This window comes from Chrysemys picta, chromosome 1 (genome assembly GCF_011386835.1).
Source record: "Chrysemys picta bellii isolate R12L10 chromosome 1, ASM1138683v2, whole genome shotgun sequence".
Taxonomy (NCBI): domain Eukaryota; kingdom Metazoa; phylum Chordata; order Testudines; family Emydidae; genus Chrysemys; species Chrysemys picta.
Window position 1 is genome coordinate 275,564,915 of NC_088791.1, and position 21,664 is coordinate 275,586,578.

Below are 21,664 nucleotides of genomic sequence, written 5' to 3' on the forward strand. Positions count from 1 at the left end.
ACAGACAAGCTTTCAAGCTGCACATAGCTCTTTTCTTAATGTCAGGTACAAAGAAACCATATTAACTGATGGCTTTCTAACTTCTTAGTGCTTCAAAGTGAAAGGTAAAATGCCATGAATTTATAGAAGAGATGCACTAATTCTCCTAATAAAGCAGGGCCTAACTGCTCACAATTAGAGCTAGTTTAAAAAAAAGAAAGAGGAAAAAGTGGGGGGGGGCCTCTAAAATGTTTTTCAAGATTTTTTTTTTTTTTTTTACTTTAAACAATTTTCAAAAATCAAAAAAATTGAACCAATTCTTTAGCTGTCTGGGGAAAAAAAATTGAAATGTTTGTTAAAAATTTTTCATTGAAATTCAAATTTTTGATCAATATGTTTAACAGAGATAATTTTGACCAGCTCTAACTCACCTCAGAGCACTAAACAATGCCTAATTATTTTGAGCATTATGGAGGACAACAGCAGTTATGGGGCTAAGTATTCTTAGCAATGCTTCAAACAATGTAGGGCAGTGATTCTCAGACTTTTGTACTGGTGACCCCTTTCACATAGCAAGCCTTTGAGCACGACCCCTCATTATAAATTTAAAAACACTTTTTTGTATATTTAACACCGTTATAAATGCTGGAGGCAAAGCAGGGTTTAGGGTGGAGGCTGACAGCTCGTGACCTCCCCCCATGTAATAACCTCGTGACCCCCTGAGGGGTCCAGACTCTGTTTGAGAATCCCTGATGTAGGGGTAAATCCTCAGCTGGTGGAAACCAGCATTGCCATAGGTGCTGGAAGTAGGGGCACCGGGAGGGTGCTGTAGCATCTCTGGCTTGAAGTGGTTTCTGAGCATAGCTTTATTGGAGTCCATGGAACTATGCTGCTTTACGCCAACTGAGGATCTGACCCACTGTCAAAACTTGAGGAGAGAGAGAGAACCTATTGAATGTCCAGGAGAATGTCATTTAAAGAAAAATATGCCTTCATCTGACCTTTTGGTTAATTTGATCCCTGATAATCCACAGGTGACCTAAAAGAAAGGAGGTGGTTTACAAAGAAATAAAACCCTTCTCAACTCCCTCACATATTTTAAGAGTTAAATACTTACTTGAGTGTAATATTATTAATGGGCAGAGGCCATGGAAAAGAGCCCTGCCATTTGGAAAAGCCGACTAGTAGGCTTTGCTGTTGTAGTCATGTCTGCATTCCACGAGCCTCGTGAAATCTTACAGTGACAGGACAAGAATAAATTGAATTGTGAGATGTGAGAAACCCACTCAGAAATTATCAATAACATTAATCAAATAATTTTCATTTAACAACATTAAATGACATGCCACAGCACACAAACTGACTAATTCAAGCTTCCATGCCCATGCAAAGCTTTGCTTGAACAATTGTGCTGGAGACCTGATGATCTACAGAACACTTTTATAATCCTATGTTGAATGTTAGAAGACTGCTTGTAGACAGAAACCTGAACATGCAGTCACGTTCCATCCCTCACAGACGTGCTTCACAGAAAAGTGATAGATGGCAGCAAAGGACTTGATCTAAAATACAATATTTGAAAGCCCTCTAAGAACTGAACAAGACATTTCAACACAGTTTTCTTCTGCCAGGCTGAAACACGGAAGTGGGCTGTTTGCTTTTAATAGCAGTGTGTCCTTAAAATACATAAGGGGGAAGGAGACTCTGAGAAGTCTGTCTACAAAGGATGAAAGTGCATTTGAATAATATCTATCCCAGTTGAGGAGAAAATGATCACCTCTGACCTCTTTCCCAAGCAAAATAGAGATTGGCTCTACCCAGTGCTGCAGTGTGTGGGAACGCTGCATTGCTGTATTTGTGATGCTGTGAGAGGAAAGAGCAGGGCATAGACTAAAATCTGGAAAACAATACATAAGGATTACTTGTTGGTTACAAAGAAACTTATAGCTTGTCTTTCAAATCTTTTGATCCAAGTGAGTGAGGGACCAAGAGAATAAATAGGCTGTCCCTAAAGTTTCTGACATACCAACAGGATATAACTGCAGCAACAGATCAAAAGCATTTTGTTCATAGAGACTTTGTATCAGGGCAAATGAAAACTATTTTAGGAAAAAAGCCATACATAACTCTCTCTGTGAGAGGAGGCAATAAAGGCCCCTTACTCTTAGGATCAATACTGCAAGTTATGTACCCAGCCAAGCTAAAATGTAAATTGCATAGAAGCAAATTGGCAGAAGTGAAGGTCCTCATATGCTCATTGCAGCTACTGGAAGGTAAAAAAGTTGTAATCTCTGGGCGCAATAAGAGACCCAATTTTCAAGCCTGAGTGCTTAAAGTTACATATTTATGGCCTGATTTCTCTCTTTCCTCCCTCCCCCCCTGCCCCCTGGGGTTCTCATTTTCAGTGGGAGCTGTGAATGTGCAACATTTCAGAAATAGACCACTAGATTCCCACAGGGATCTAGAGACCTGTATGGTAAATTTTCAAAAGTGCCTAAGGGCCAAATTTGTAAAGGTGTTTAGGCACCTAAAGATGTAGCTAGTCATGTAGGTGCCTAGTGGGATTTTCAAAAGGGCCTAACTCCCATTGATTTCAATGTCCCTTGTCTAAAATCCTCTTGAAACCAGTAGTAAATTAGGAATAGAACTTTGTTCTCTTGACCACTAGACTACTGAACTTTTATGATAGATCAGTGTATGTAGTATGAACAGGAAACAACATTCCTAATAAAAAAGCACTTAATCGTGGAATGACTTAAAAGTCTGATATGATGTATATGACATATTTTCACTTTTATACGGTCTTGTAAAACACTCAGACTTTTCATAGCCTGTTTTATTTTTTGTTTTCCTTCTAGGTTGATGAGGTAATGCTTACCCTGAAACAAGCCTTTAGCACTGCTGCAGCTCTACAGAATGCCAAGACTCAGATTAAACTGTGTGAGGCCTGTCCTATGCACTCATTGCATAAACTCTGTGAAAGAATTGAAGGTAGCATTTCCGTTTATTTTAAATTCATATAGAAGATTTTCTGTTTTCACTCCAGAATCCTCACAGTGCATCAGCTCTTAGTTTAATTCAGGGGTAGGCAGCCTTTCAGAAGTGGTGTGCCGAGTCTTCATTTATTCACTTTAATTTAAGGTTTCGCGTGCCGATAATACATGTTAACGTTTTTTAGAAGGTGTCTCTCTCTCTAAGTCTATGTTATATAACTAAACTATTGTTGTATGTAAAGTAAACAAGGTTTTCAAAATGTTTAAGAAGCTTCATTTAAAATTAAATTAAAATGTTGATCTTACGCCGCCAGCCTGCTCAGCCCGCTTCCAGCCTGGGGTTCTGTTCCGCTAGGCCTGCAGCGGGCTGAACAGGGCCTGTGGCCGGGACGCTGACTGGCAAGGGGCCGGCAGCCGGGACCCCAGACCTGGGGGTGGGGTTCAGGGGTCAGGGCAGAGGGTGCAGGGCAGAAGGCTGAGTGTGTGTGTGTGTGGGGGGGGGGGGTTCAGAGGGCAGTGGGGATGTGGGGGGTTCAGGGCAGAAGGCCAGTGGTGTGGGGGGATTCAGGGGTGAGGGCAGAAGGCTGGATGTGTGGGGGGTTCAGGGGTAAGGGCTGAGGGTGTGTGGAGGTACAGGGCAGAAAGCTGGGTGTGGGGGGGGTTGAGGGCAGAGGGCTGGAGGGGGTGTGGAGGTGCAGGGCAGAAGGCTGGGAGTTGGGGGGAGGTCAGGGCACAGGGCTGGGGGGCGGTGTGGAGGTGCAGGCCAGAAGGCTGGGTGTGTGGGGGGGGTGGGAGGGGGTTCAGGGCAGAGGGCTCGGGTGCTCGGCTTGTGGGGGTGCTCCCAGCCCCCTGCCCTGAGCGGCTCATGGCAGGGGGCTGGAAGGGATATGCCCTGTTCCACTCCCTTCCCCCAGGCTCCATCCCTACCTCTCTCTGCGTCCTCTACGGAGCTGTGTGCACGCTGCCGCTCTTCCCCCTCCCCCTCGCTAGGGCAATCGCTGGCAGGGAGAGAGAGGGGGAGGAGGGGGGGCCGGAATGCACCAAGCTGGGGGAAGAAGCGGGGGAGGAGGGAAGCTTGGCTGCCGCAGGACCAAGCTTCTGCCTCCTGCCCCCGCAGGGGAAAGCGGTGGGCGGAGGGGCTGAGTGGGGCGGGGGGCCGGGACCCCCCACTGCCGGGGCAGGAGGCAGAAGCTTGGTCCTGTGGCAGCCAAGCTTCCCTCCTCCCCCGCTTCTTCCCCCAGCATGGTGGTTTCCGGCCCCTCCACCCCTCCTCTCACCAGGCAGGCAGCGTGCCACTCAAAATCGGCTCGCGTGCCGTAGGTTGCCGACCCCTGGTTTAATTAAAACCTATCTAATTGCTTGAATCTCAGTTTAGTTAAAGAAGAAAAAAATTCTCATGACCATGATAAATGGCCAATAAATTGAGTAAAGTGTTAGCTATCGCAATAATTATTTTCCAACTAGCCCCTTAAAGCTCTTGCTATAAATATTACTTTTTCCTCAAATATTTATTTTTGTCTTTCCTTCTGCTCTATTATTTTAGCATGTACAGAAATTCTCAACACAGTGTTCTGAACACATTTGGAACCCATACTTTTGTAAAGAAGGTTTTAAAGATGGTAGTAAATGAAGGGACAGTAATGCTAGAACTGACATTTTAGCCTTTCTTTTTGTTTGTTCTTTTTCTTATTTTGTAATCTTGTTGATGATGATTTTTCTCATGGGGCTGATTGCTTTATGTACTTCATTACCTTGTTCTATTACATGAAATATGTTAATAAAATATGAGGTTAATATCAAATTGAACAAGGATAATAAAGAATTTAGGGCTAGTGCCTGACTTCAGATCTGCACACATAGCTCTGACTTCAACGACAGTTAAGTATGCCACAGTATGTCTTTTTAATATTTGACAGGATTGTTATTAAAAATGACATAAGCTGGCAGATGAAACCAACATACATAATCAAGTATGATATGCTCTATTCACTAAAAAGTAGTGGTGTGTTCACACAAAAACGTGTCTGTTTTTGTATGAGGTATTTGTAATAAACGCCACGATTTGTATTTGTTAAATAAAAATGATTATCACTTAGAATTATTAGTTCCCTCTGGTGGGTGAAAAGCATGAGAAGTTTTGACAAAGAAATACAGTTTTATAGTTAATGTCTGTGTTAAGCACTAGAGTGTTCAGAAGTGGCAAACCTTGGTTGGAAATTCCCCGTTTCTCAATGAAAAGCTACAATGCATAAGCTGCTGTTTTGTCCCATTGATATGCATGGAAGAACTGTGAAAAGGAGCCAACACCAAGATTTTCAAAAGTGACTTATGAGTTTGGATGCCTCAGCTTTTTGGATACCCCAACTTGAGACACATTGAGAGCCCAATATTTTTAAAAAGTACAGAACATAGACCATCTGAAAATCAGGGCCTTCTAATATACCTCTACCCCGATATAACACAAATTCAGATATAACGCAGTAAAGCAGCACTCCAGGGGGGCGGGGCTGCACACTCCGGTGGATCAAAGCAAGTTCGATATAACGCAGTTTCACCTATAACACGGTAAGATTTTTTTGGCTCCCGAGGACAGCGTTATATGGGGATAGAGGTGTATGTATATCAAGTTGGGCAACTCAATCACCAGTCACTTCTGAAAATCTTTCCCTAAGTAATTGTAAAATATTTAGCTACAGTGTTGTTTTTCTTTTTTTTTATATATATATATTTGAGGCTGGTGGGCTTCAGACAGAACCAAGGGGTATCATATTACCAAAGGATTTATTATAGGGGAGGCCTAACAGTTTTTCTAAGGCCCAATATTCAGTTGCTTATAACTCTGCCAAACTTGAACTATTCAGGTTGAAATCCTCCATGCTGGGTGTCTACATCAGTCTAAACATTTTTTTTAAAAATTTCAAATAAAATGGTTCAGTGGCTTGAGAATGAAGTTGGGGGGGGGGGGGGAATGTGGTGTTTGGCCAAGATTAAAAATTCTTACCTTTTAAGTTAAGAAGCTCTAGTGCTTTTATTCTTTGGAGCAGGGGCAGGGAGGTTGTCTTGGGCCTTCTCCCAAGTGAAAATCCACCCAATTTTGGTTGAGTTATAAACCTCTGAAAATTGCTGCTTTCACAGAGCATAGTGTGCCCTGGACCTTTTGCTAAAGTTATTACTCCCAGCTGCTGAAGTTGCTGTGGTCCAGGAACTGAGAGTGGATAGACTGTTTCTCCTGAGTGATCCCCCTTCTGGAACTCAGAAAGCATTGAAGGGAAGAAGGAAGCAGTCTGACTTGAATGTAGAAGAGTAGATGGGGACAGGGACAAGTTGGGGAGGAAGGGGGACAGCTTTGCATCTCAATACAGCGTCCTAGAGCTTATCATTGTTGTGTTCTATTCAAATCCCTCCCAGATGGGATTCCCTTCCATAAGGCACTGAATTCTTACCTTGGTATGATCTAGTAAGAGTAGACAAAGTAAGAGGTTTGTACTTTACTAGAATTTGAAAAGTACTTTTGTAAATATGTTAAATAGCTTTTTAACTGAAAGCCTTCTAAAATATCTCATCTGTCATTTATTTTAAAAGTGTATTCTATTTATGTACTTTTTATAGCAGCATAGATAGGAATCATAGGGTACTCTGGTGAATGAATTTAGTTTTAGTAGTTCTCAAAGGCTCTGTTTAATATTTTTTTTTCCTGAAGGTCTTTACCCACCTAGAGCCAAACTTGTAATTCAGAGACACCTGTCATCACTGACTGATAATGAGCAAGCCGACATTTTTGAACGTGTTCAGGTAATAAAGTCAACGCAGTTCTTGCGTCCCTCACATATCTATGTAGGTTTTGACTTCTTTCATATTCTGGAAATCTTTTTAGCATATGTGCGCGTGTGTGCAAAGTTTTGTGCTCAGGTTGCTGTCTTTTTCTGTGGTCAGTGGACTATATTTTAAATTGGGAAGTACCCACATTCTTCCTTTCAGCTGTATTTGGCTTTCTTTCTTATAGTCATCTGCATGGACTTAATACTCTACGTTAATTCATTTCTCAAAACTAGACTGGAGTATACTATTGTAGTACAATAAAGTGATTTGAGAAAGTGCTGGTATGGGAACAGTTCAGTTCCCAACTCTGCTACAAACTTCTCATGTGACCATAGGCAAAGTTATTTAATCAGTCTGTGCTTCCATTCCTCATGTGTAAAATAGGGAAAACAATACTTCCCTATCTTGTGGGGTGATGTGGGGCTGAGTTCTGTGAGGTATATGAGACGTTCAAATAATGAAGTGATGGGGGCAATAAAAAAAGGCTAGAGATAAAGTGATTCTAGTATAAGATAAAATAATACATGGTTCCAAAATTCCTCTTAGAAGTATTTACGCATGAGTATTGACTCTGGAGGCTCATTGTATAAGCGAGGCTACTTTTTTTTTTTAATCCCGTTCCTGTCCCGCAGTCTGGGGCTTTTTGCCCACCCAATCCCACCTGCAACAAAGTACATTTTACTCCCGCTATTATGGCAGTAGGTCCTGCAGAACCCCTGGGATCCCAGTCCTGCTTCAGGACTCTATAAGCAAGTATATTTAATGTGCAGATGAAGAATTGGTGCAATGTGTAAGAGCATTTTGGCACTTATGAAAATCTTACCCCAAGTCCCATTTTTGTTTTAGAGATATTTAGTCATTGCTTTACTCCATGCTGCAGTGTCTAACTGACTTAGGAGCCTGCCTTGTTTTCAAAACTAACGTAGAGCTCATTTGGAAAATGAGACTTTGAGACTCTGCAATGCCTAATTCTAAGTCTCATTTAAAGTCAATGGGACATGGGCTCCTAGGTACCTGCGTCACTTTTGAGAATGAGACTCTGCAATGCCTAATTCTTTCTCAAAAGTAACGCGGGTACTTAAGCCATGTCCCAATGACTTTATATGAGACAAAGGCTCCTAAGTCAGTTAAGCACTGTTATCCTGATTGGAGCAATGCCTAAATACCTCTAAAAGTCTGAGGTAAGGGTGCAGATAGGCACCTCCATGGTTTCTTCAAAAGCACCTGGCAACTTTTGAAAATGGAACTTATTCATAGACTCTAGGACTGGAAGGGACCTCGAGAGGTCATTGAGTCCAGTCCCCTGCCCTCATGGCAGGACCAAAGCCTAAGCCATGTCCTAAGCCACTTAGGTGCTTTTGAAAATTGTGCTTGTAAACTTCTTTTATGCTTGTATAGTGCAAGTATGGTGCTACATAAACTTTTGTACAAGTTGTTATTAGAAGTAGTTGAATGATATTGATAGTGTATATGCAATGCATATTCTAAATTGCTGGCATCTGGAGCATCAGGAATAGCTTAACTTTAGAACATTCATAGTATTTCTGAGCAGAAATCAAAGCAAAAATGATGTATTGAAAGAGATGCTTTATTTATTTGTCTATTCTTGACAGAAAATGAAGCCTGTCAGTGACCAGGAAGAAAATGAGCTTGTGATCTTACATCTGCGACAGTTGTGTGAAACGAAACAAAAGATGCACGTCCATATTGGCGAGGCACCATTGGTAGAGCCTATACTTTATTTTCTTTCTTTATTCAAATACAACCTTAGATAACACTAAGCTCCAGTACAGCAGTGAAAACTGAGCCTTTTATATTGTGAATGAGTGAGGACTCCTTATCTGTTTTCCATAACTATACTATTTTTGATTCACTTTGGCATGTCTGATTAAAGTTTGTTTGGGGTTGCTTTTCTGTTTTTCTGTTCACTTGGAAAAAGCAGACAGGTAATTTTTGTTGAAGCTTTTAGTACAATATAAGCAATGCCAGAAAAACCTTAGCCAGCCTAAACACAGTAAGAAATAATTGTGGTGCAGGGGTGAATATACAGAATGTTACTTTTTTAGGCCATAAGCTTACTTTCTTTTAAATAAATAACAAAAAGCAAAGTTAGCCAGGGGTGGGCGGATCTTAGAAGCCCGTTTTAATCCAGCCCTCGAGCTCCTGCTGGGGAGTGGGGTCTCGGGCTTGCCCCACTCTGGCGTTCCAGCCAGAGAGCAGGGTCGGAGTCCTCTCTACGCAACTCCCAGAAGCAGCGGCATGGCCCCCCTCTGGCTCCTACTTGTAGGGGTAGCCAGGGGCTCCGCTCTGCACGCTGCCCCCATCCCAAGCGCTGCCCCCACAGTTACCATTGGCCGGGAACTGCAGCCAATGGGAGTTGCAGGGGCGGTGGGTCTGCAGACGGGACAGTGTGCAGAGCCACCTGACCACACCTCCGTGTAGGAGCCAGAGAAGGGACATGCCGCTGCTTCCGGGAGCCCCTTGACATAAGCACCACCCGGAGCATGCACCCCTGAGCCTCTCCCCGTGCCCCAAACCCCTGCCCCAGCTCTGATCCCCCTCCTGCCCTCCTAACCCCTCGATCCTAGCCCGGATCACCCTCCTGCACCCCAAACTCCTCATCTCCAGTCCCACCCCAGAGCCCATACCCCCAGTTGGAGCCCTCCCCCGCCCCCTTCAGCCCAGAGCCTCCTCCCGCACTCTGAACTCCTCATTTTTGGCCCCACCCTGGAGGCCGCACCCCCAACCAGAGCTTGCACCCCAACCCCAATTTTGTGAGCATTCATGGCCTGCCATACAATTTCTATTCCCAGATGTGACCCTCGGGCCAAAAAGTTTGCCCACCCCCGTCCTATAGGCTAGATTCCTTAAGTAAAGGGCACACTGCTTGTTCTGTGATCAGATTTAGCTTTAGTTTTCAGAGACCTTCAATTGCCCAGAGTACTACCAAAGCTAAAAAGTGTTCTTGCTTACTTCAACAGAACATTTCAAACAGTGCAATCCCAGAAAACACTGCTAGCGGTGGCCGGTTTAAACTCGACATTCTGAAAAACAAGGCCAAGAAATCCTTGACTAGTTCTCTGGAAAATATCTTCTCAAGGGTAAGATTAACAGCTCATTGTCAAGAGTTTTTGCAGATATCATTAATGATAAGATTATACAGTGTTTGTTTGTTTTCATATTTAACAACACTTCAGATTTATACTAAAAACTAGACAAGCTAAAATCATATGCATGAAACTTAATTGCTTCCTATGGGTTTAATTTAGCTAGATTATGTTGATGTTAAATGCAGGAAGAGCATACATGCACAGAAGCAGAAAGACAGTCTTTTAGCAAATATTTTCTGAAAATGGGTTGAGTTCCCATCAACAGCAAGTAGTGCACAAAGTTAAGCTTGCAAGATTTACAGATATTTTGAGACACAATAAAATGTAGTTCAATTGTAATTTTGCATTATGTTTGTGACAGACTGACCAATATCCTGGCGTATCCTGGGCAAACCTTATGCAATAAACTTTACTAAATTGAGTTAAAACTTAGTGATTTAGGGTTAATACCTTTTGGGGCCCATTATGTTAAAAACGCCATTGTTGTTGTGGAATTGTATGCAACTCCTCTAGGAGGAAGGGGATGCTAATATAGTTCTTCTGGTTATCGGCCCTTTGAAGCCATCTGCTGAAGAGGTTGGCATATATTAGTTCAAATGAGATTCTCCAAGGACCAGCTGACAAAGAAAGGATTTTTGGATAAATAGCCTGGTTTTAAACAGGCTCGGAATCGTCTTGTGGTCCAGCAGACGGACAGGATCCCTAGTTCACTGAGGGCCCCAATCCTTAAGGAAGGGTTGGGAGGTCTGGGCATGCTGAGATGCCCTAAGCTGGGGGCTTGTTCTGAGTTGAAGCTGTAATGGACTGGAAGCCACAAGGAAATTCCTTGGATGGGATTTGGAAGGACTGCTCCTGCCAGAGCCCAGGATCGATTTGGGATGCTCTTATTATTGCAGGTTCTTTTACTGTTTTTAAATATGTTTTCTGTGGTAGTACTTTTTACCTTAAGAAAGAACCAGGCATGGTAACTTACAGTGGTGGGCAGTCACACTAACTGTCAACTGTCTCTGAAGAGAAAGCAAGCAACTGTGCTTGGGCAGCAGGTCCGTGCTGGGAATAACACAATGAAGGCAGGGAACTGTGCAGCTTGGAAACACTCCAGTCAGAAAGGAGTGAGATGCAGATCTCCACCCAAGAAAGGCAACAGCTGGGGAGCAGGAAGTCTGGGAGTGGACCATTGCTGGACCATTAGGGGAAATACAGGTGCAGTTGCCCTGAACTCTGACAACATTCGTTAACACTCGAAGACCAGTTACGGAAAAGGTAACTGTCTTTTCCTGCCAAATATATATCGTCCCTTATTGAGATAATTACCTCATTAGCCCAATCGTTGCCCCCATATGTCAACAATCTCACCATGACAGGTTAATTGCCTCCAAGCTTCCCTGTCACAGAATTACCTAAGCGACCTGGGTGCTACAGCTCGCACTCTGTCACTATCAGTTGCAAAAATTGTGAAATATTAAGGTTATGGCTATATTATGTACAATAAGAGGTACCCAGATAATGATGAATGGCATCTCATTTCATCATTAATGTTAGCCAAGGTGCAATGTGCAATTAAAATAAAGTAACAATTGGAAAAGTTGAATAATTCTAAAAGGTATAGCATGGTAGTATTTTCTCTCCTCTCCCCTCAGCCCTCTTTCCCCCCACAGTGTGGTGTTCTAAAATCCTGTTTAAGCTCAGACTGGTAAAAGCGCTGTAACTGAATGATGGCAGGCAGGCTAGGAGCAGAGAGAAGAGGTGTAAAGAGGAACAAGGAAGAAAGGTCTAGGAATTATTGGACTGAGGGCTGTAAATCCTGATGGACTGTGTTAGTGAGGTGTAACTATTGTGCTGATGATGATATGCCTAAATGTATTGCCTGGACCATCAGAAGTAGTTGGACTACAAATGGGAGACACTTAGGTATCAATTCAGCAAGGTACTTCAGCCCCATATGAGTCAGCCCATTGTAGTCTATGTGAATCTAGGAATGACCCAATAAATATTTTGAAACATAGTCTTTACTGCAGGGTTTCTCAAACTGGGGTCGCCACTTGTGTAGGGAAAGTCCCTACACAAGCGGCGACCCCAGTTTGAGAAACCCTGCTTTACTTCATAATTCAGTCAGGTATGTGGGCACATTAACATTTTGTAGCTCACAACGTGAGAAATTGTTTTCACTACACTGGTGCAAGGAGTGAGTAGGCTGTTTTCTAATTGGTCTACTAAAGATACAGAAACCACTGGTGAGAATTGCTCTGTAAGTAAGATCATTTTTCTCCATGATGGTTATTTCACCATTTAGAATATGGTATGTCTCTCTTCTGATCATGGTCATTGTGACATAAAGCAGTGCCTTGCATAGTATATAGCAGAATGAATTTTCTGGAGTCTGTGGGTTGCATAAAGTAATCCAGATGGTAATTTGGATTTACACATGTCCAGTCTTGTCCATTTATCCTCTGATATGATGAGTATATTACATGACTGAATAAAACTGCAAATTTTAGATGCCAAAAATGTATCCTGTATGTAACTACAATAGATTAAAAACTATCAGTATGTCACAGAGCATCTTGCAAAAAAAACTAGAAATGGGTCCACAGGGAATCCTTTCCTTGCACTTCCAGTAATGGCTTCATTAATGCAAGAATTGGAAAAGTAATATCTTACAAGATTGGTAAGGACATTGCATCTAATTGGATTTTGGACAGGGACTTGTTGTTGTGTATGTACAGTGCCTGGCACAACAGGGCCCTGATCCAGGGCTGGGCCTTTATGCACTACTGTAATAAAAATTATAAAAAATAATAAATTGTAACTTATCTTTGTCTTTTTTGCCATTTACCTTTTAAAAGGATTGTAAGCTCTCTGGGGCAGGAAACATCTCTCTCTGTGGTTTTTCTACAGTGTCTTACACAATGTGGCCCTATTAAGTCCAAGTCATTTAACTGTACCATGATGTAAAAACTGATGACATCACTTGTCCTCTTTATTTTAAAGTTTTAGTAATCAAAAGATTTATGCTACTCTGAAACCTGTCAAAAGATTTATGTAGTTTTATAAGCAGGACAGAAAACTGTCATAGTTCCGATCAACTACACCTGTTTTTCCCCCCTCTATGGTACAGCAAGAACATCTACTCTCAGGCTTCCAGCTCCCAAGCTGTCAGCTCTCTTGGGTGGAGGTGTGTGTGTGTGTGTGTGTGTGTGTCCCTTCTGACTGGAGTATCTCCAGGCTGAACAGTTTCCTGCCTTAAGCAATCTTCTCTTGCCTTCTGTTCACTAATAACAGAATGATTGCCAACAGTTAATAAGTTACCACACAGCACTTCCTATGCAAGCCTATTTATTCTGAAGGTAAAATGCTACAGAGAAAACACACTAAAAACAAAAAGAAGAACAGGAGTACTTGTGGCACCTTAGAGACTAACAAATTTATTAGAGCATAAGCTTTCGTGGACTACAGCCCACTTCTTCGTACTCCTGTTCTTCTTTTTGCGGATACAGACTAACACGGCTGTTACTCTGAAACCTGACACTAAAAACAGTAACAGAACCTACATGCGTGCTAATAAGCTTGCATGAGATCAACACAACCCTAATATGGGCTCCAGCAAGAGCAATCTTTCAAAACCCCCACCCAAGGAGTTGCCTTGTGGTTTCACATTCATCACAGCTTCAGCTCAGAACGAGCAGCTTTATGACATGTTAAGTCCACTCTTTGTACAGTTCAGGGGTCTTTGATCTGGAGTTTCCAGGAGAAGGTAATTAGCAAAGAATTAAGCTTTCTCCCCAGGGCATAGCTTCAAAAGGATGGATTCACCCCCAGGTATTTCCTAGGATATCCAGTTTACAAAGGTTGTCACTAAAAATCCTTTGAAGTTCCTCATGTCTCCCAGAGATTGCATTAATCCTTTCTTCCTGCTAAAGAAATTCCATACAATCCCATAGCAATACATAAACATTTTTCATTTTTAATGCAATGACCTCCAAAAATATTAAACCTAATTCAGTAAGATTTGTCCAGGATAATACAGGACATTGGTGCAGTTGTCACAAAAACAAATTCAAAGTTTCTATTCAGAAAGTTGCTATGTTCGTAGTCTCAGAAAATCTGTTCACATATTTGATTAGTAGATCATGAAAGAAGACCGACCAAGAAATCCATGGAATGTAAAATCCTTCTTCGTCCTCTGATTGTACATGCAAAGTTTTCATTTTTTTTTAAGAGATGCACTTATAAAGTCTCCGTCATAATGGATTAAGAAATATATACTTATAAAGCACTCAAGCAACACACAAGAACAGGATTATGAACAGCTACTTGCCCAGATAGTCTCATTGGCATCAATGGCACTACTTGAGTGAGTAAGTGCTCACTAATGTCAGTAGAGGGTTTACAGTCTAACCCTAAATGAGAAGCCTATTTGTTTTATTAAAAATAAAAATCTCAAAAGTATGTGTCTTTCTCATTTGCTTACTTTGCTGAAATGTTCTGAAAGTTGCCAGGGCTGAACTGAAAACAAGCTGTGGCTTCATAGCTGTGTATCCCAGAAAAATAAATATAACCTGTGCTTGACCTCAAACCTCATAAATACAGTTTGAATTTTGGTCCTAGCGCACATACCAGACTATGAAAACAAAGGTTTTTCTCTGGCTCAAAAATGTAATATTTATAGTAGTCATATTTTTTTTTAATGTCAAAAGCATAACATGGGACCCTTCCCTAAACTAAAATAAAGAATTTTCATTCATATCTCTGTTACATGATATGCCACTGAAGAGAGATGCTTCAGGGCCAGCATTCCTTTCTATTGGTAACCCGGCTTTAGGAGGTAGTGTGCGCATCCATGGCACCGAGAGTGGTTTTCAGGACTAATGCTCTGTCAGCAAAAAGTAACCTGAAGCAATTCTTAACATTGTTGACATTGTAAAATGTTACCGACGGCTGTGAGTACAGCAAGAGGAGCTACTGTGCCTTAAGTCTACCAACAATTTCTATACAGGTGCTATACAGTCAGAACAAGAAGACCATCCCAAAGATCTTACAATCTCCATATAAGATGAGATAATAGACAGATAAGATGGGGCAGTACAAAAAAAACGACAATGAAACAATATTGGTCAGCATGATAGACTGTGGTCTCAGCACACCAGCAGCCTAATCACTGTTACAGTTTTGTAGTCATCGCAGGAAAAAGGAATGTTTTGAAGAAGGATAGTGAGTTAGTTTTGTGGGTGTTTATGGGGTGCTTCTCTCAGATGTGAAAAGCAGCATGGGAGAAAGCAAATGGGTTTGCTGTTGTGTGTCTGATTTAAGTATCAAAGTAGCATGCTTCAGGAGCTGAGGGATATCCATTTCCATCAGATAATAAAACAATGTAACATAATGTAGTCTGATAGTATATTTCACCCAAAGGCTTGCAGTGTTCATGGACTATTCTCAGTAAATACAGTCGTTCTAGCTGAATAGATAGCAGAATTGCAGAAAAGAATGTGAGGGTCATAAAGGATCATCAATCATTTGACACTGTTGCAAAAAATGCCAATGTCTTTCTGGGTGTATTAACAGGAGTGTCATGTGATATATGCCATCATGTGCCAGCAATACCCCTCTGCCATGTACATTGGCCAAACCGGACATGTAAGACATAGTAGGTAATTGTTTTGCTCTTCTTGGCACTGGTGAGGCCTCCTCTGGAGGACTGTGTCCAGTGTTGGGCATGGCATTTTAAGAAAGATGTGGACAAATTGGAGAGAGCCCAAAGGAGAGAAACAAAAATAAGAGGTTTAGAAAACATGTCTTAGGGGAAAGTATGGAATAATTGGGTATGTTTAGTCTAGAGATGAGAAGGCTGAGGTGGGACATAAGTTTTCAAAGAAGTAGAAGGTGCTGTTATAAAGAGGACAGTGGTCAATTGTTCTCCGATGTTCACTGAAGGTGGGACAAAAAGTAATTGACTTAGTTTACAGCAAGGGAGATTGAGGTTAGATATTAAGAAAACTGTTTAACTATATGTAAGGATACTTAAGTGCTGGAACGGATTACCTAAAGAGATTGTGAAATCCACATCATTGGTAGCTTTTAAGAACAGATTAGACAAACACCTGTCAGATATGGTCTAGATATGTTTGGCCCTCCTGTAGAGGGGAGATGGGCTACATAACCCCTTGAGGTCCCTTCCAGCCCTACAGTTCTGTGATTCTGTTCTCCAATAGATCATGCTAACACCAACTGTAAATGGCGTGTAGAAGAAAAGAAAGGTACCTTACACAAGTGTAGGATGGAATCCCTTACCCCCAGGGAAAAGTGGGAGACCCGCAGTAGAATTTGTAGGTCTGTGACTCCAAATCCACTCTAATACATCTATCATTCTCAAAACAGGATTTGAAGAGTCAGGGAATTTGGTGCAGTCTGGTTGTTCCAGAGGGTTGTTGGACTGGGAATGGAAGAGGAAGCCCTGTATGAGAAGAATCTACCTTTGTTGAAAGGTTGTGAGCGGGTGGGGAACAAATTAAGTCTGATACATTTTGAGGAACATATAGAATGTTTTGTCAAATAGGAAAAGTGTCTTTCAGAAAGACATGAGGTCAGGATACAGGTCCCAGAAACGTCTTAATGATTAGGGGAGAGATTCTGTGGGTTTGAATGGACAGGAATCCAATTAAAAAAATTTTTATCTCATTTCTGGTAATTGTTTTTGATTGCAGTAGGTCATGTATTTAGATTTCAAAACAACTCTTTGTGACTTTGCATGTTTAAACTAAGTTGCTAATCACTACATGTACTGCCTTCAGGAAGACGAGGCATAGGTATGCCCCTATTTGGAGCATATCCCTGTTTGGTTCTTACTGTGATCGGGGCCTCTTCCTAAAGTTTGTTGTATTTTTCCCTTCTGGGGATAGCATTTCTAATGCAGAAATTCTTCCTTGCCTCTGCCAAGAGAGAGCTTATTTTTCCTTGTCAAAAACCTTGACGTGGAAGCAGGCAATTCTTCTTGCAGGAGATTTTTACACTTCAAAATCTTTCCATTCTTCACTGCAGAAAAAAAGACCAGTGATCACTTTCCATAATGGAGAGAGGGCTTGATGGACTGTAAATCTCACTATATAACTCTGAGATGATGGAACTGTACTCTACAGATGTAAACATGTGATAGACTTTACATTTGAGGCTTACTCTGGGTGCAGCCATGCTGGATTGGAATATAAAAATATATGTAATGCATGTGTATTAAAATCCCAAACATTTATAGCTTCTATTTTATAATCCATGAATGCCATCAAAATTTAAGATAAAATTTCATGTTTTTTCCTTGCGAATAACTTTATTTAATATTTAAACCCATTGCATAGCATACTAATTAAAAAAAATCAGTGAGTGAATTTAGTGCTCTAAAATCAAAGGATAGATTGAATTAGATAAAGATGCATAGTACATGCAGTTATTATGTGGACTTTTTTATATAGCCCTTTATAGCACCTCACGGTTTACCTGCAGGATCACTGCTGTTTTTTTTTCCAGTCTCCTCTTAAACAATTTATTTAATCTTACTATGAAGAACAAAACTTGGGATAAAATGGAACACTCTCATTCCTGCAGGGAGCTAGCAGAATGCGAGGTCGTCTGGGCAGCATAGACAGCTTTGAACGGTGCAGCAGCCTTACTTCTGATAAGGTATGTAACAAAATTAAGTAAACCTGGAACGTGCTGTGGCTAATGCTGAAGCAGTAACACAGCAACTCCTCTTCTTTGATTTCAAAGTGGCCACATAAAGAACAAATGTATTTTGCAAAGTTCAAGTAAGATACATCTACAGTGGAGGATAATCCTCCCTGGCAATTGTAGGTGTCTTATTTCAGTTTTCTAAACCACATTATTGTTAAAGCTCAAACTTAAAGAAAAGCTGGCTCTTTTTCATTTATGCTGGCTGTTTATTTTTTAAATTTCACCTAACTTGCTTTTGTGATCAAACTAAACCAGGGAATTTGTAGTCTGCTTCTGCTTCATAACTTTTCAGAGGAATGTTTTTAACTAAAAAGAAATCACAAGTAAAAAAAGCTGCTTTTACCACATTCAAACTGTGAATGTAAAACCAGCTAACAGTCACCATTGTGGTTTTTTTTTTTTTTTTTTTTAATGTACATAAAGGTGTTGAAACACAAATTATTTGTTACTGAATAAAAGAGAAGCTTGAATCTTTTTTTAAGTAGTTGAAAACCCCATGTGTAATGCCAGTTTTATTCACTTTCATTTTATTTCCTGTTTTTAATGTCTTTCCTTTTACCTCACACAACATTTGAATGAATGATTGTTTTTTCCAGGAGAAGGAGGATCCATAACAGCTTTTATTATTTGATTTTCCTGCTGCTGTTACTTGGAATCTGGCTGTGTAATAATCTTTTTTTTTTTTTTCCAGGATATTGCTTTGACAGTACAGGAAATATGTTCATGATATGTCGAGGAAGTTAGTATAAACCAGCTTTGGCCGTGATCATTTTCCATACTTTATTTTTCCTGAAAGCTAGAAGTCTAGCAGTTGCAATTGTTAGTAGCCAAAGGGTGTTCAAGAGAGGAGCGACTGGTCTATGAATGCTTTGTGTACACCGTCTTTGTTGCTTTAAAAAGGACATTGCTATTTCAGAGCTAATTATCAAAGGATGTCTGGCGTTGGTTGCGCAGCTGATAATTAGCATACAATAGGCCATGACCAAGAAGGGGAGAGGCTTTAGTTCTTCCAGACCTTTGAGCTGTAGGATTTGTTCAGTTATGTTACCCGTTGTACAGTGCAGGGGGGAAAGTGTCACTCCTATCTGATTTCCTTTCAGGACTGTTCACCCGGGGATTCTCCTCCGGCCACTCCTCCAGCTTCCCCTGTGTCCTCGGTATGGCAGCCATTTCCCGAAGAGGACTCCGATTCTCCTCAGTTTAGAAGGCGTGCACATACTTTCAGCCATCCAACGTCCAGTGCCAAGAAGAGGATTACTTTCCAGGACGGGAGGTCCCAGAGTGTTAAGTCTCCACTTCTGAGACAGAATTCTATAGAGCAGAGCAGGTGAGTTTGGGCATTCAAATGTGTACAAGCATTTTCAGAGATTTTCTGATAAGGAAAAATAGAATGAAATGAATAATATAAATAATGCCCATCCACGCATTTAAGCCACAGTTGTTAATGTTCACGTAGGCTGCTTGTGCAGTGTTTAGATTTTTCTAAATAATTATATTCAGAAAATTTCTCTACAGCAAAAGTACTTGTTGCTGTACCCCAGTTGATACACAGACAATAATTAACTAACCAAAGAGCTAGTTCTCATCTCAGCTCTGTGGCCTTGGGCAAACCACTTAACCTTTTTGGCTGTGTCTGCAGTCGAGAATTTTAGGGGATGGAAAATTCCCATCAGTTCAGCTTCACAAATGGCCACACTGCAGGAGCTCTAATGTAGGCAAGGCTCTAGTGCCTTCCTTTGTCTCCCACCAGGTCAGTTAAACCTCCTGAGGAAAGGGTTGTAAGAATTCAATACTACCACCACATTGTGAGCTATATTTAACTTTTTTGAGGGGATAGCATTTTTAGTCTTCATAATGCCCTTTCCCAAATGTCTCCCTTTTAAACTCTTTTCCTTTTACTCTGGAGACTTTTGCTCCAGCTAGCATGGTTGGAAGGTGCTCCCATTGGAGACAATCATGGTTCTTTCATTTTGGTCAGAAGGAGCCGCCACAATTCTTTACTCTTCCCATGTCCAGGAGCGAGCATACAAGCTCAACATCACTGAGTCTTCCTTTATTTGTTCAGGCTCTAGACCAGTGGTGGGCCACCTGTGGCCCGCGGGCTGCACATGGCCCATCAGAGTAATCCACTGGAGGGCCACCAGACAGTTTGTTTACATTTGCATGGCTGCCTGCAGCTCCCAGTGGCCGTAGTTTGCTGTTCCCGGCTAATGGGAGCTGTGGAAAACAGCAGCCAGCACATCCCTGTGGCCCGCACCACTTTCCTCAGCTCCCATTGTCCGGGAAGGGCGAACCAGGGCCACTGGGAGCTGCGGGCAGCCGTGCAAATGTAAACAAACTATCTGGTGGCCCACCAGCGGATTACCCTGACGGGCTGCAGGTTGCCCACCGCTGCCCTACACTCTGATTCCTCTTACCTGGTAACATTCTTTTCCCAAACTACTGAGGTGGCCTCTACATTTTACACAGGTTTACATTTTTAGAAATATATTTTAAAAAATCATGTTGGGTGAAATGCTAGCAATTCTTTTTTCCATTCAAAGTGCTTATTAAAATGAGGAGGTTAACACCACAAATTACTCTCTTACTTATCAAGTTGATTCTGTTTCATATAGAGGTGTGTGTGGGGGGGAAACAAGAAAAAGAAGCTTTGAAATGAGTTCATCATCAGAATGTTATCCCTGTGTTTGGCAGATAATTTTTATGGTTTTTTTTTGTTTTGTTTTGTTTTTTGTTTTGTTTTGTTTTGTTTTTTTTCTTTTTTTTCACTGACCAAGATGATGGTGTGTGCAAACAGGAAACCTTAGCAATTTAGTATTTAAAGACTTGCTGACTTCACTGCTTTACAATAGTCTTCAAGAAGTCACTGACTTAAGTTGCATGATCAGCAAGCTTCCAGTCAAAACAACAGCTTCACAACAACTTGATCTTAGGTTGTTCTTCCTTTCTGTCACAGAATGAGTACTCAACTAGAAATATTTATATCAAAGCAACTGAAATGATTCTAATATGTCTTCAAATAGGTTTTTATTTTTTCCTTAATTATTGAAATGTGTTGTGATTGAAATCCTACATATATGTTACAAGGAAGACAGTTGTTTTCCAAAATTTTTGAAATTGGTGTTGAGTAATTAAGTAGCAATTTCTACAATAACCTTGCACTTGAATTTTCTTGAAAACAGTTTGCACCTTTTAAGAATAATATTTTCTCATCATATTTAATTTCACTATAATGTGTTCACTACTCTAGTTCATTCCCACTCTAATCTTTCTTGGTATATTGTATTTATCAAAGCAAGTTTTGCTATAAAAGTAGAACCACTGAAGTACATTACAAACACTGGGTATTTCTCTGTCTTGTTGAGATTAACTAAGACTAAAGAAATAAGAGATCTTCTTGGCTGTCTATACTTTAGTTTCATTTGGTGTCTCTTTAATTTCATCATAATGCAATAATTTGATTAATTTCTTAGGCCATTTTTTGCCCCAACTTGTATCCTGTACAATTCTATTGACTTTGTTGGGGACACAGTCCGTGTAAGTCAAGGCAGCAGCTGGCCCAGTATTTATAACAGTTGTAGGTATTTGAATTGTTGTAACCAGCACACTTAGACACATTTGCTCCATTTTGTCTTATTGCCTACACTCAGTCCTGTACCTTTAGCTCGACGACGATATCGTAGTGAGAGTGGACTTCCCTCTTCCTTCTCTGCCCCCTCTTTCCTGAAAAGCTTTTACCAGAGCTCAGGCAGGCCGCTCCAGCAGTCAGAAAATGACCTTTCCAAGAGGTGAGAGGAGTGTCTTATGCCCGCAGTGCAGAGTGTTCTTCGGTGCAGCTGGCTTCTGACATGGAGTTGTCAATTAAATGGCATTTTGGTGTTTTGAAACATGTCACTTCTTGTGCTAACATTTTTCTAACAGGTTTTCTAAATAGTTGATCTGAATTGATGAACTGACTATAGAAATGCTCATTAAAAGTGTAAAAGCACATCCATTTCCATGGGGTAACCACACATAGTTACAGTGATAATAGTGCTGCAAAAC

General features: G+C 41.1%; 1 protein-coding gene across 3 annotated transcripts in view; it reads left to right on the plus strand.

Moving 5' to 3' along the window:
- TBC1D4 (TBC1 domain family member 4) overlaps positions 1–21,664 on the plus strand; it is a 156,269-nt gene that overhangs the window by 93,348 nt on the left and 41,257 nt on the right. For 2 of the 3 annotated variants that reach the window (XM_065581108.1, XM_005283186.5), the window contains 6 exons: positions 2,838–2,970; positions 6,673–6,764; positions 8,405–8,515; positions 9,773–9,892; positions 17,495–17,569; positions 18,721–18,947. In XM_065581108.1, coding sequence (XP_065437180.1) covers positions 2,838–2,970; positions 6,673–6,764; positions 8,405–8,515; positions 9,773–9,892; positions 17,495–17,569; positions 18,721–18,947 — 758 coding nt within the window. Of the gene's footprint in view, positions 1–2,837; positions 2,971–6,672; positions 6,765–8,404; positions 8,516–9,772; positions 9,893–17,494; positions 17,570–18,720; positions 18,948–21,270; positions 21,409–21,664 lie in introns of all 3 variants that reach the window. The other variant, XM_005283184.5, reaches the window with a different exon arrangement.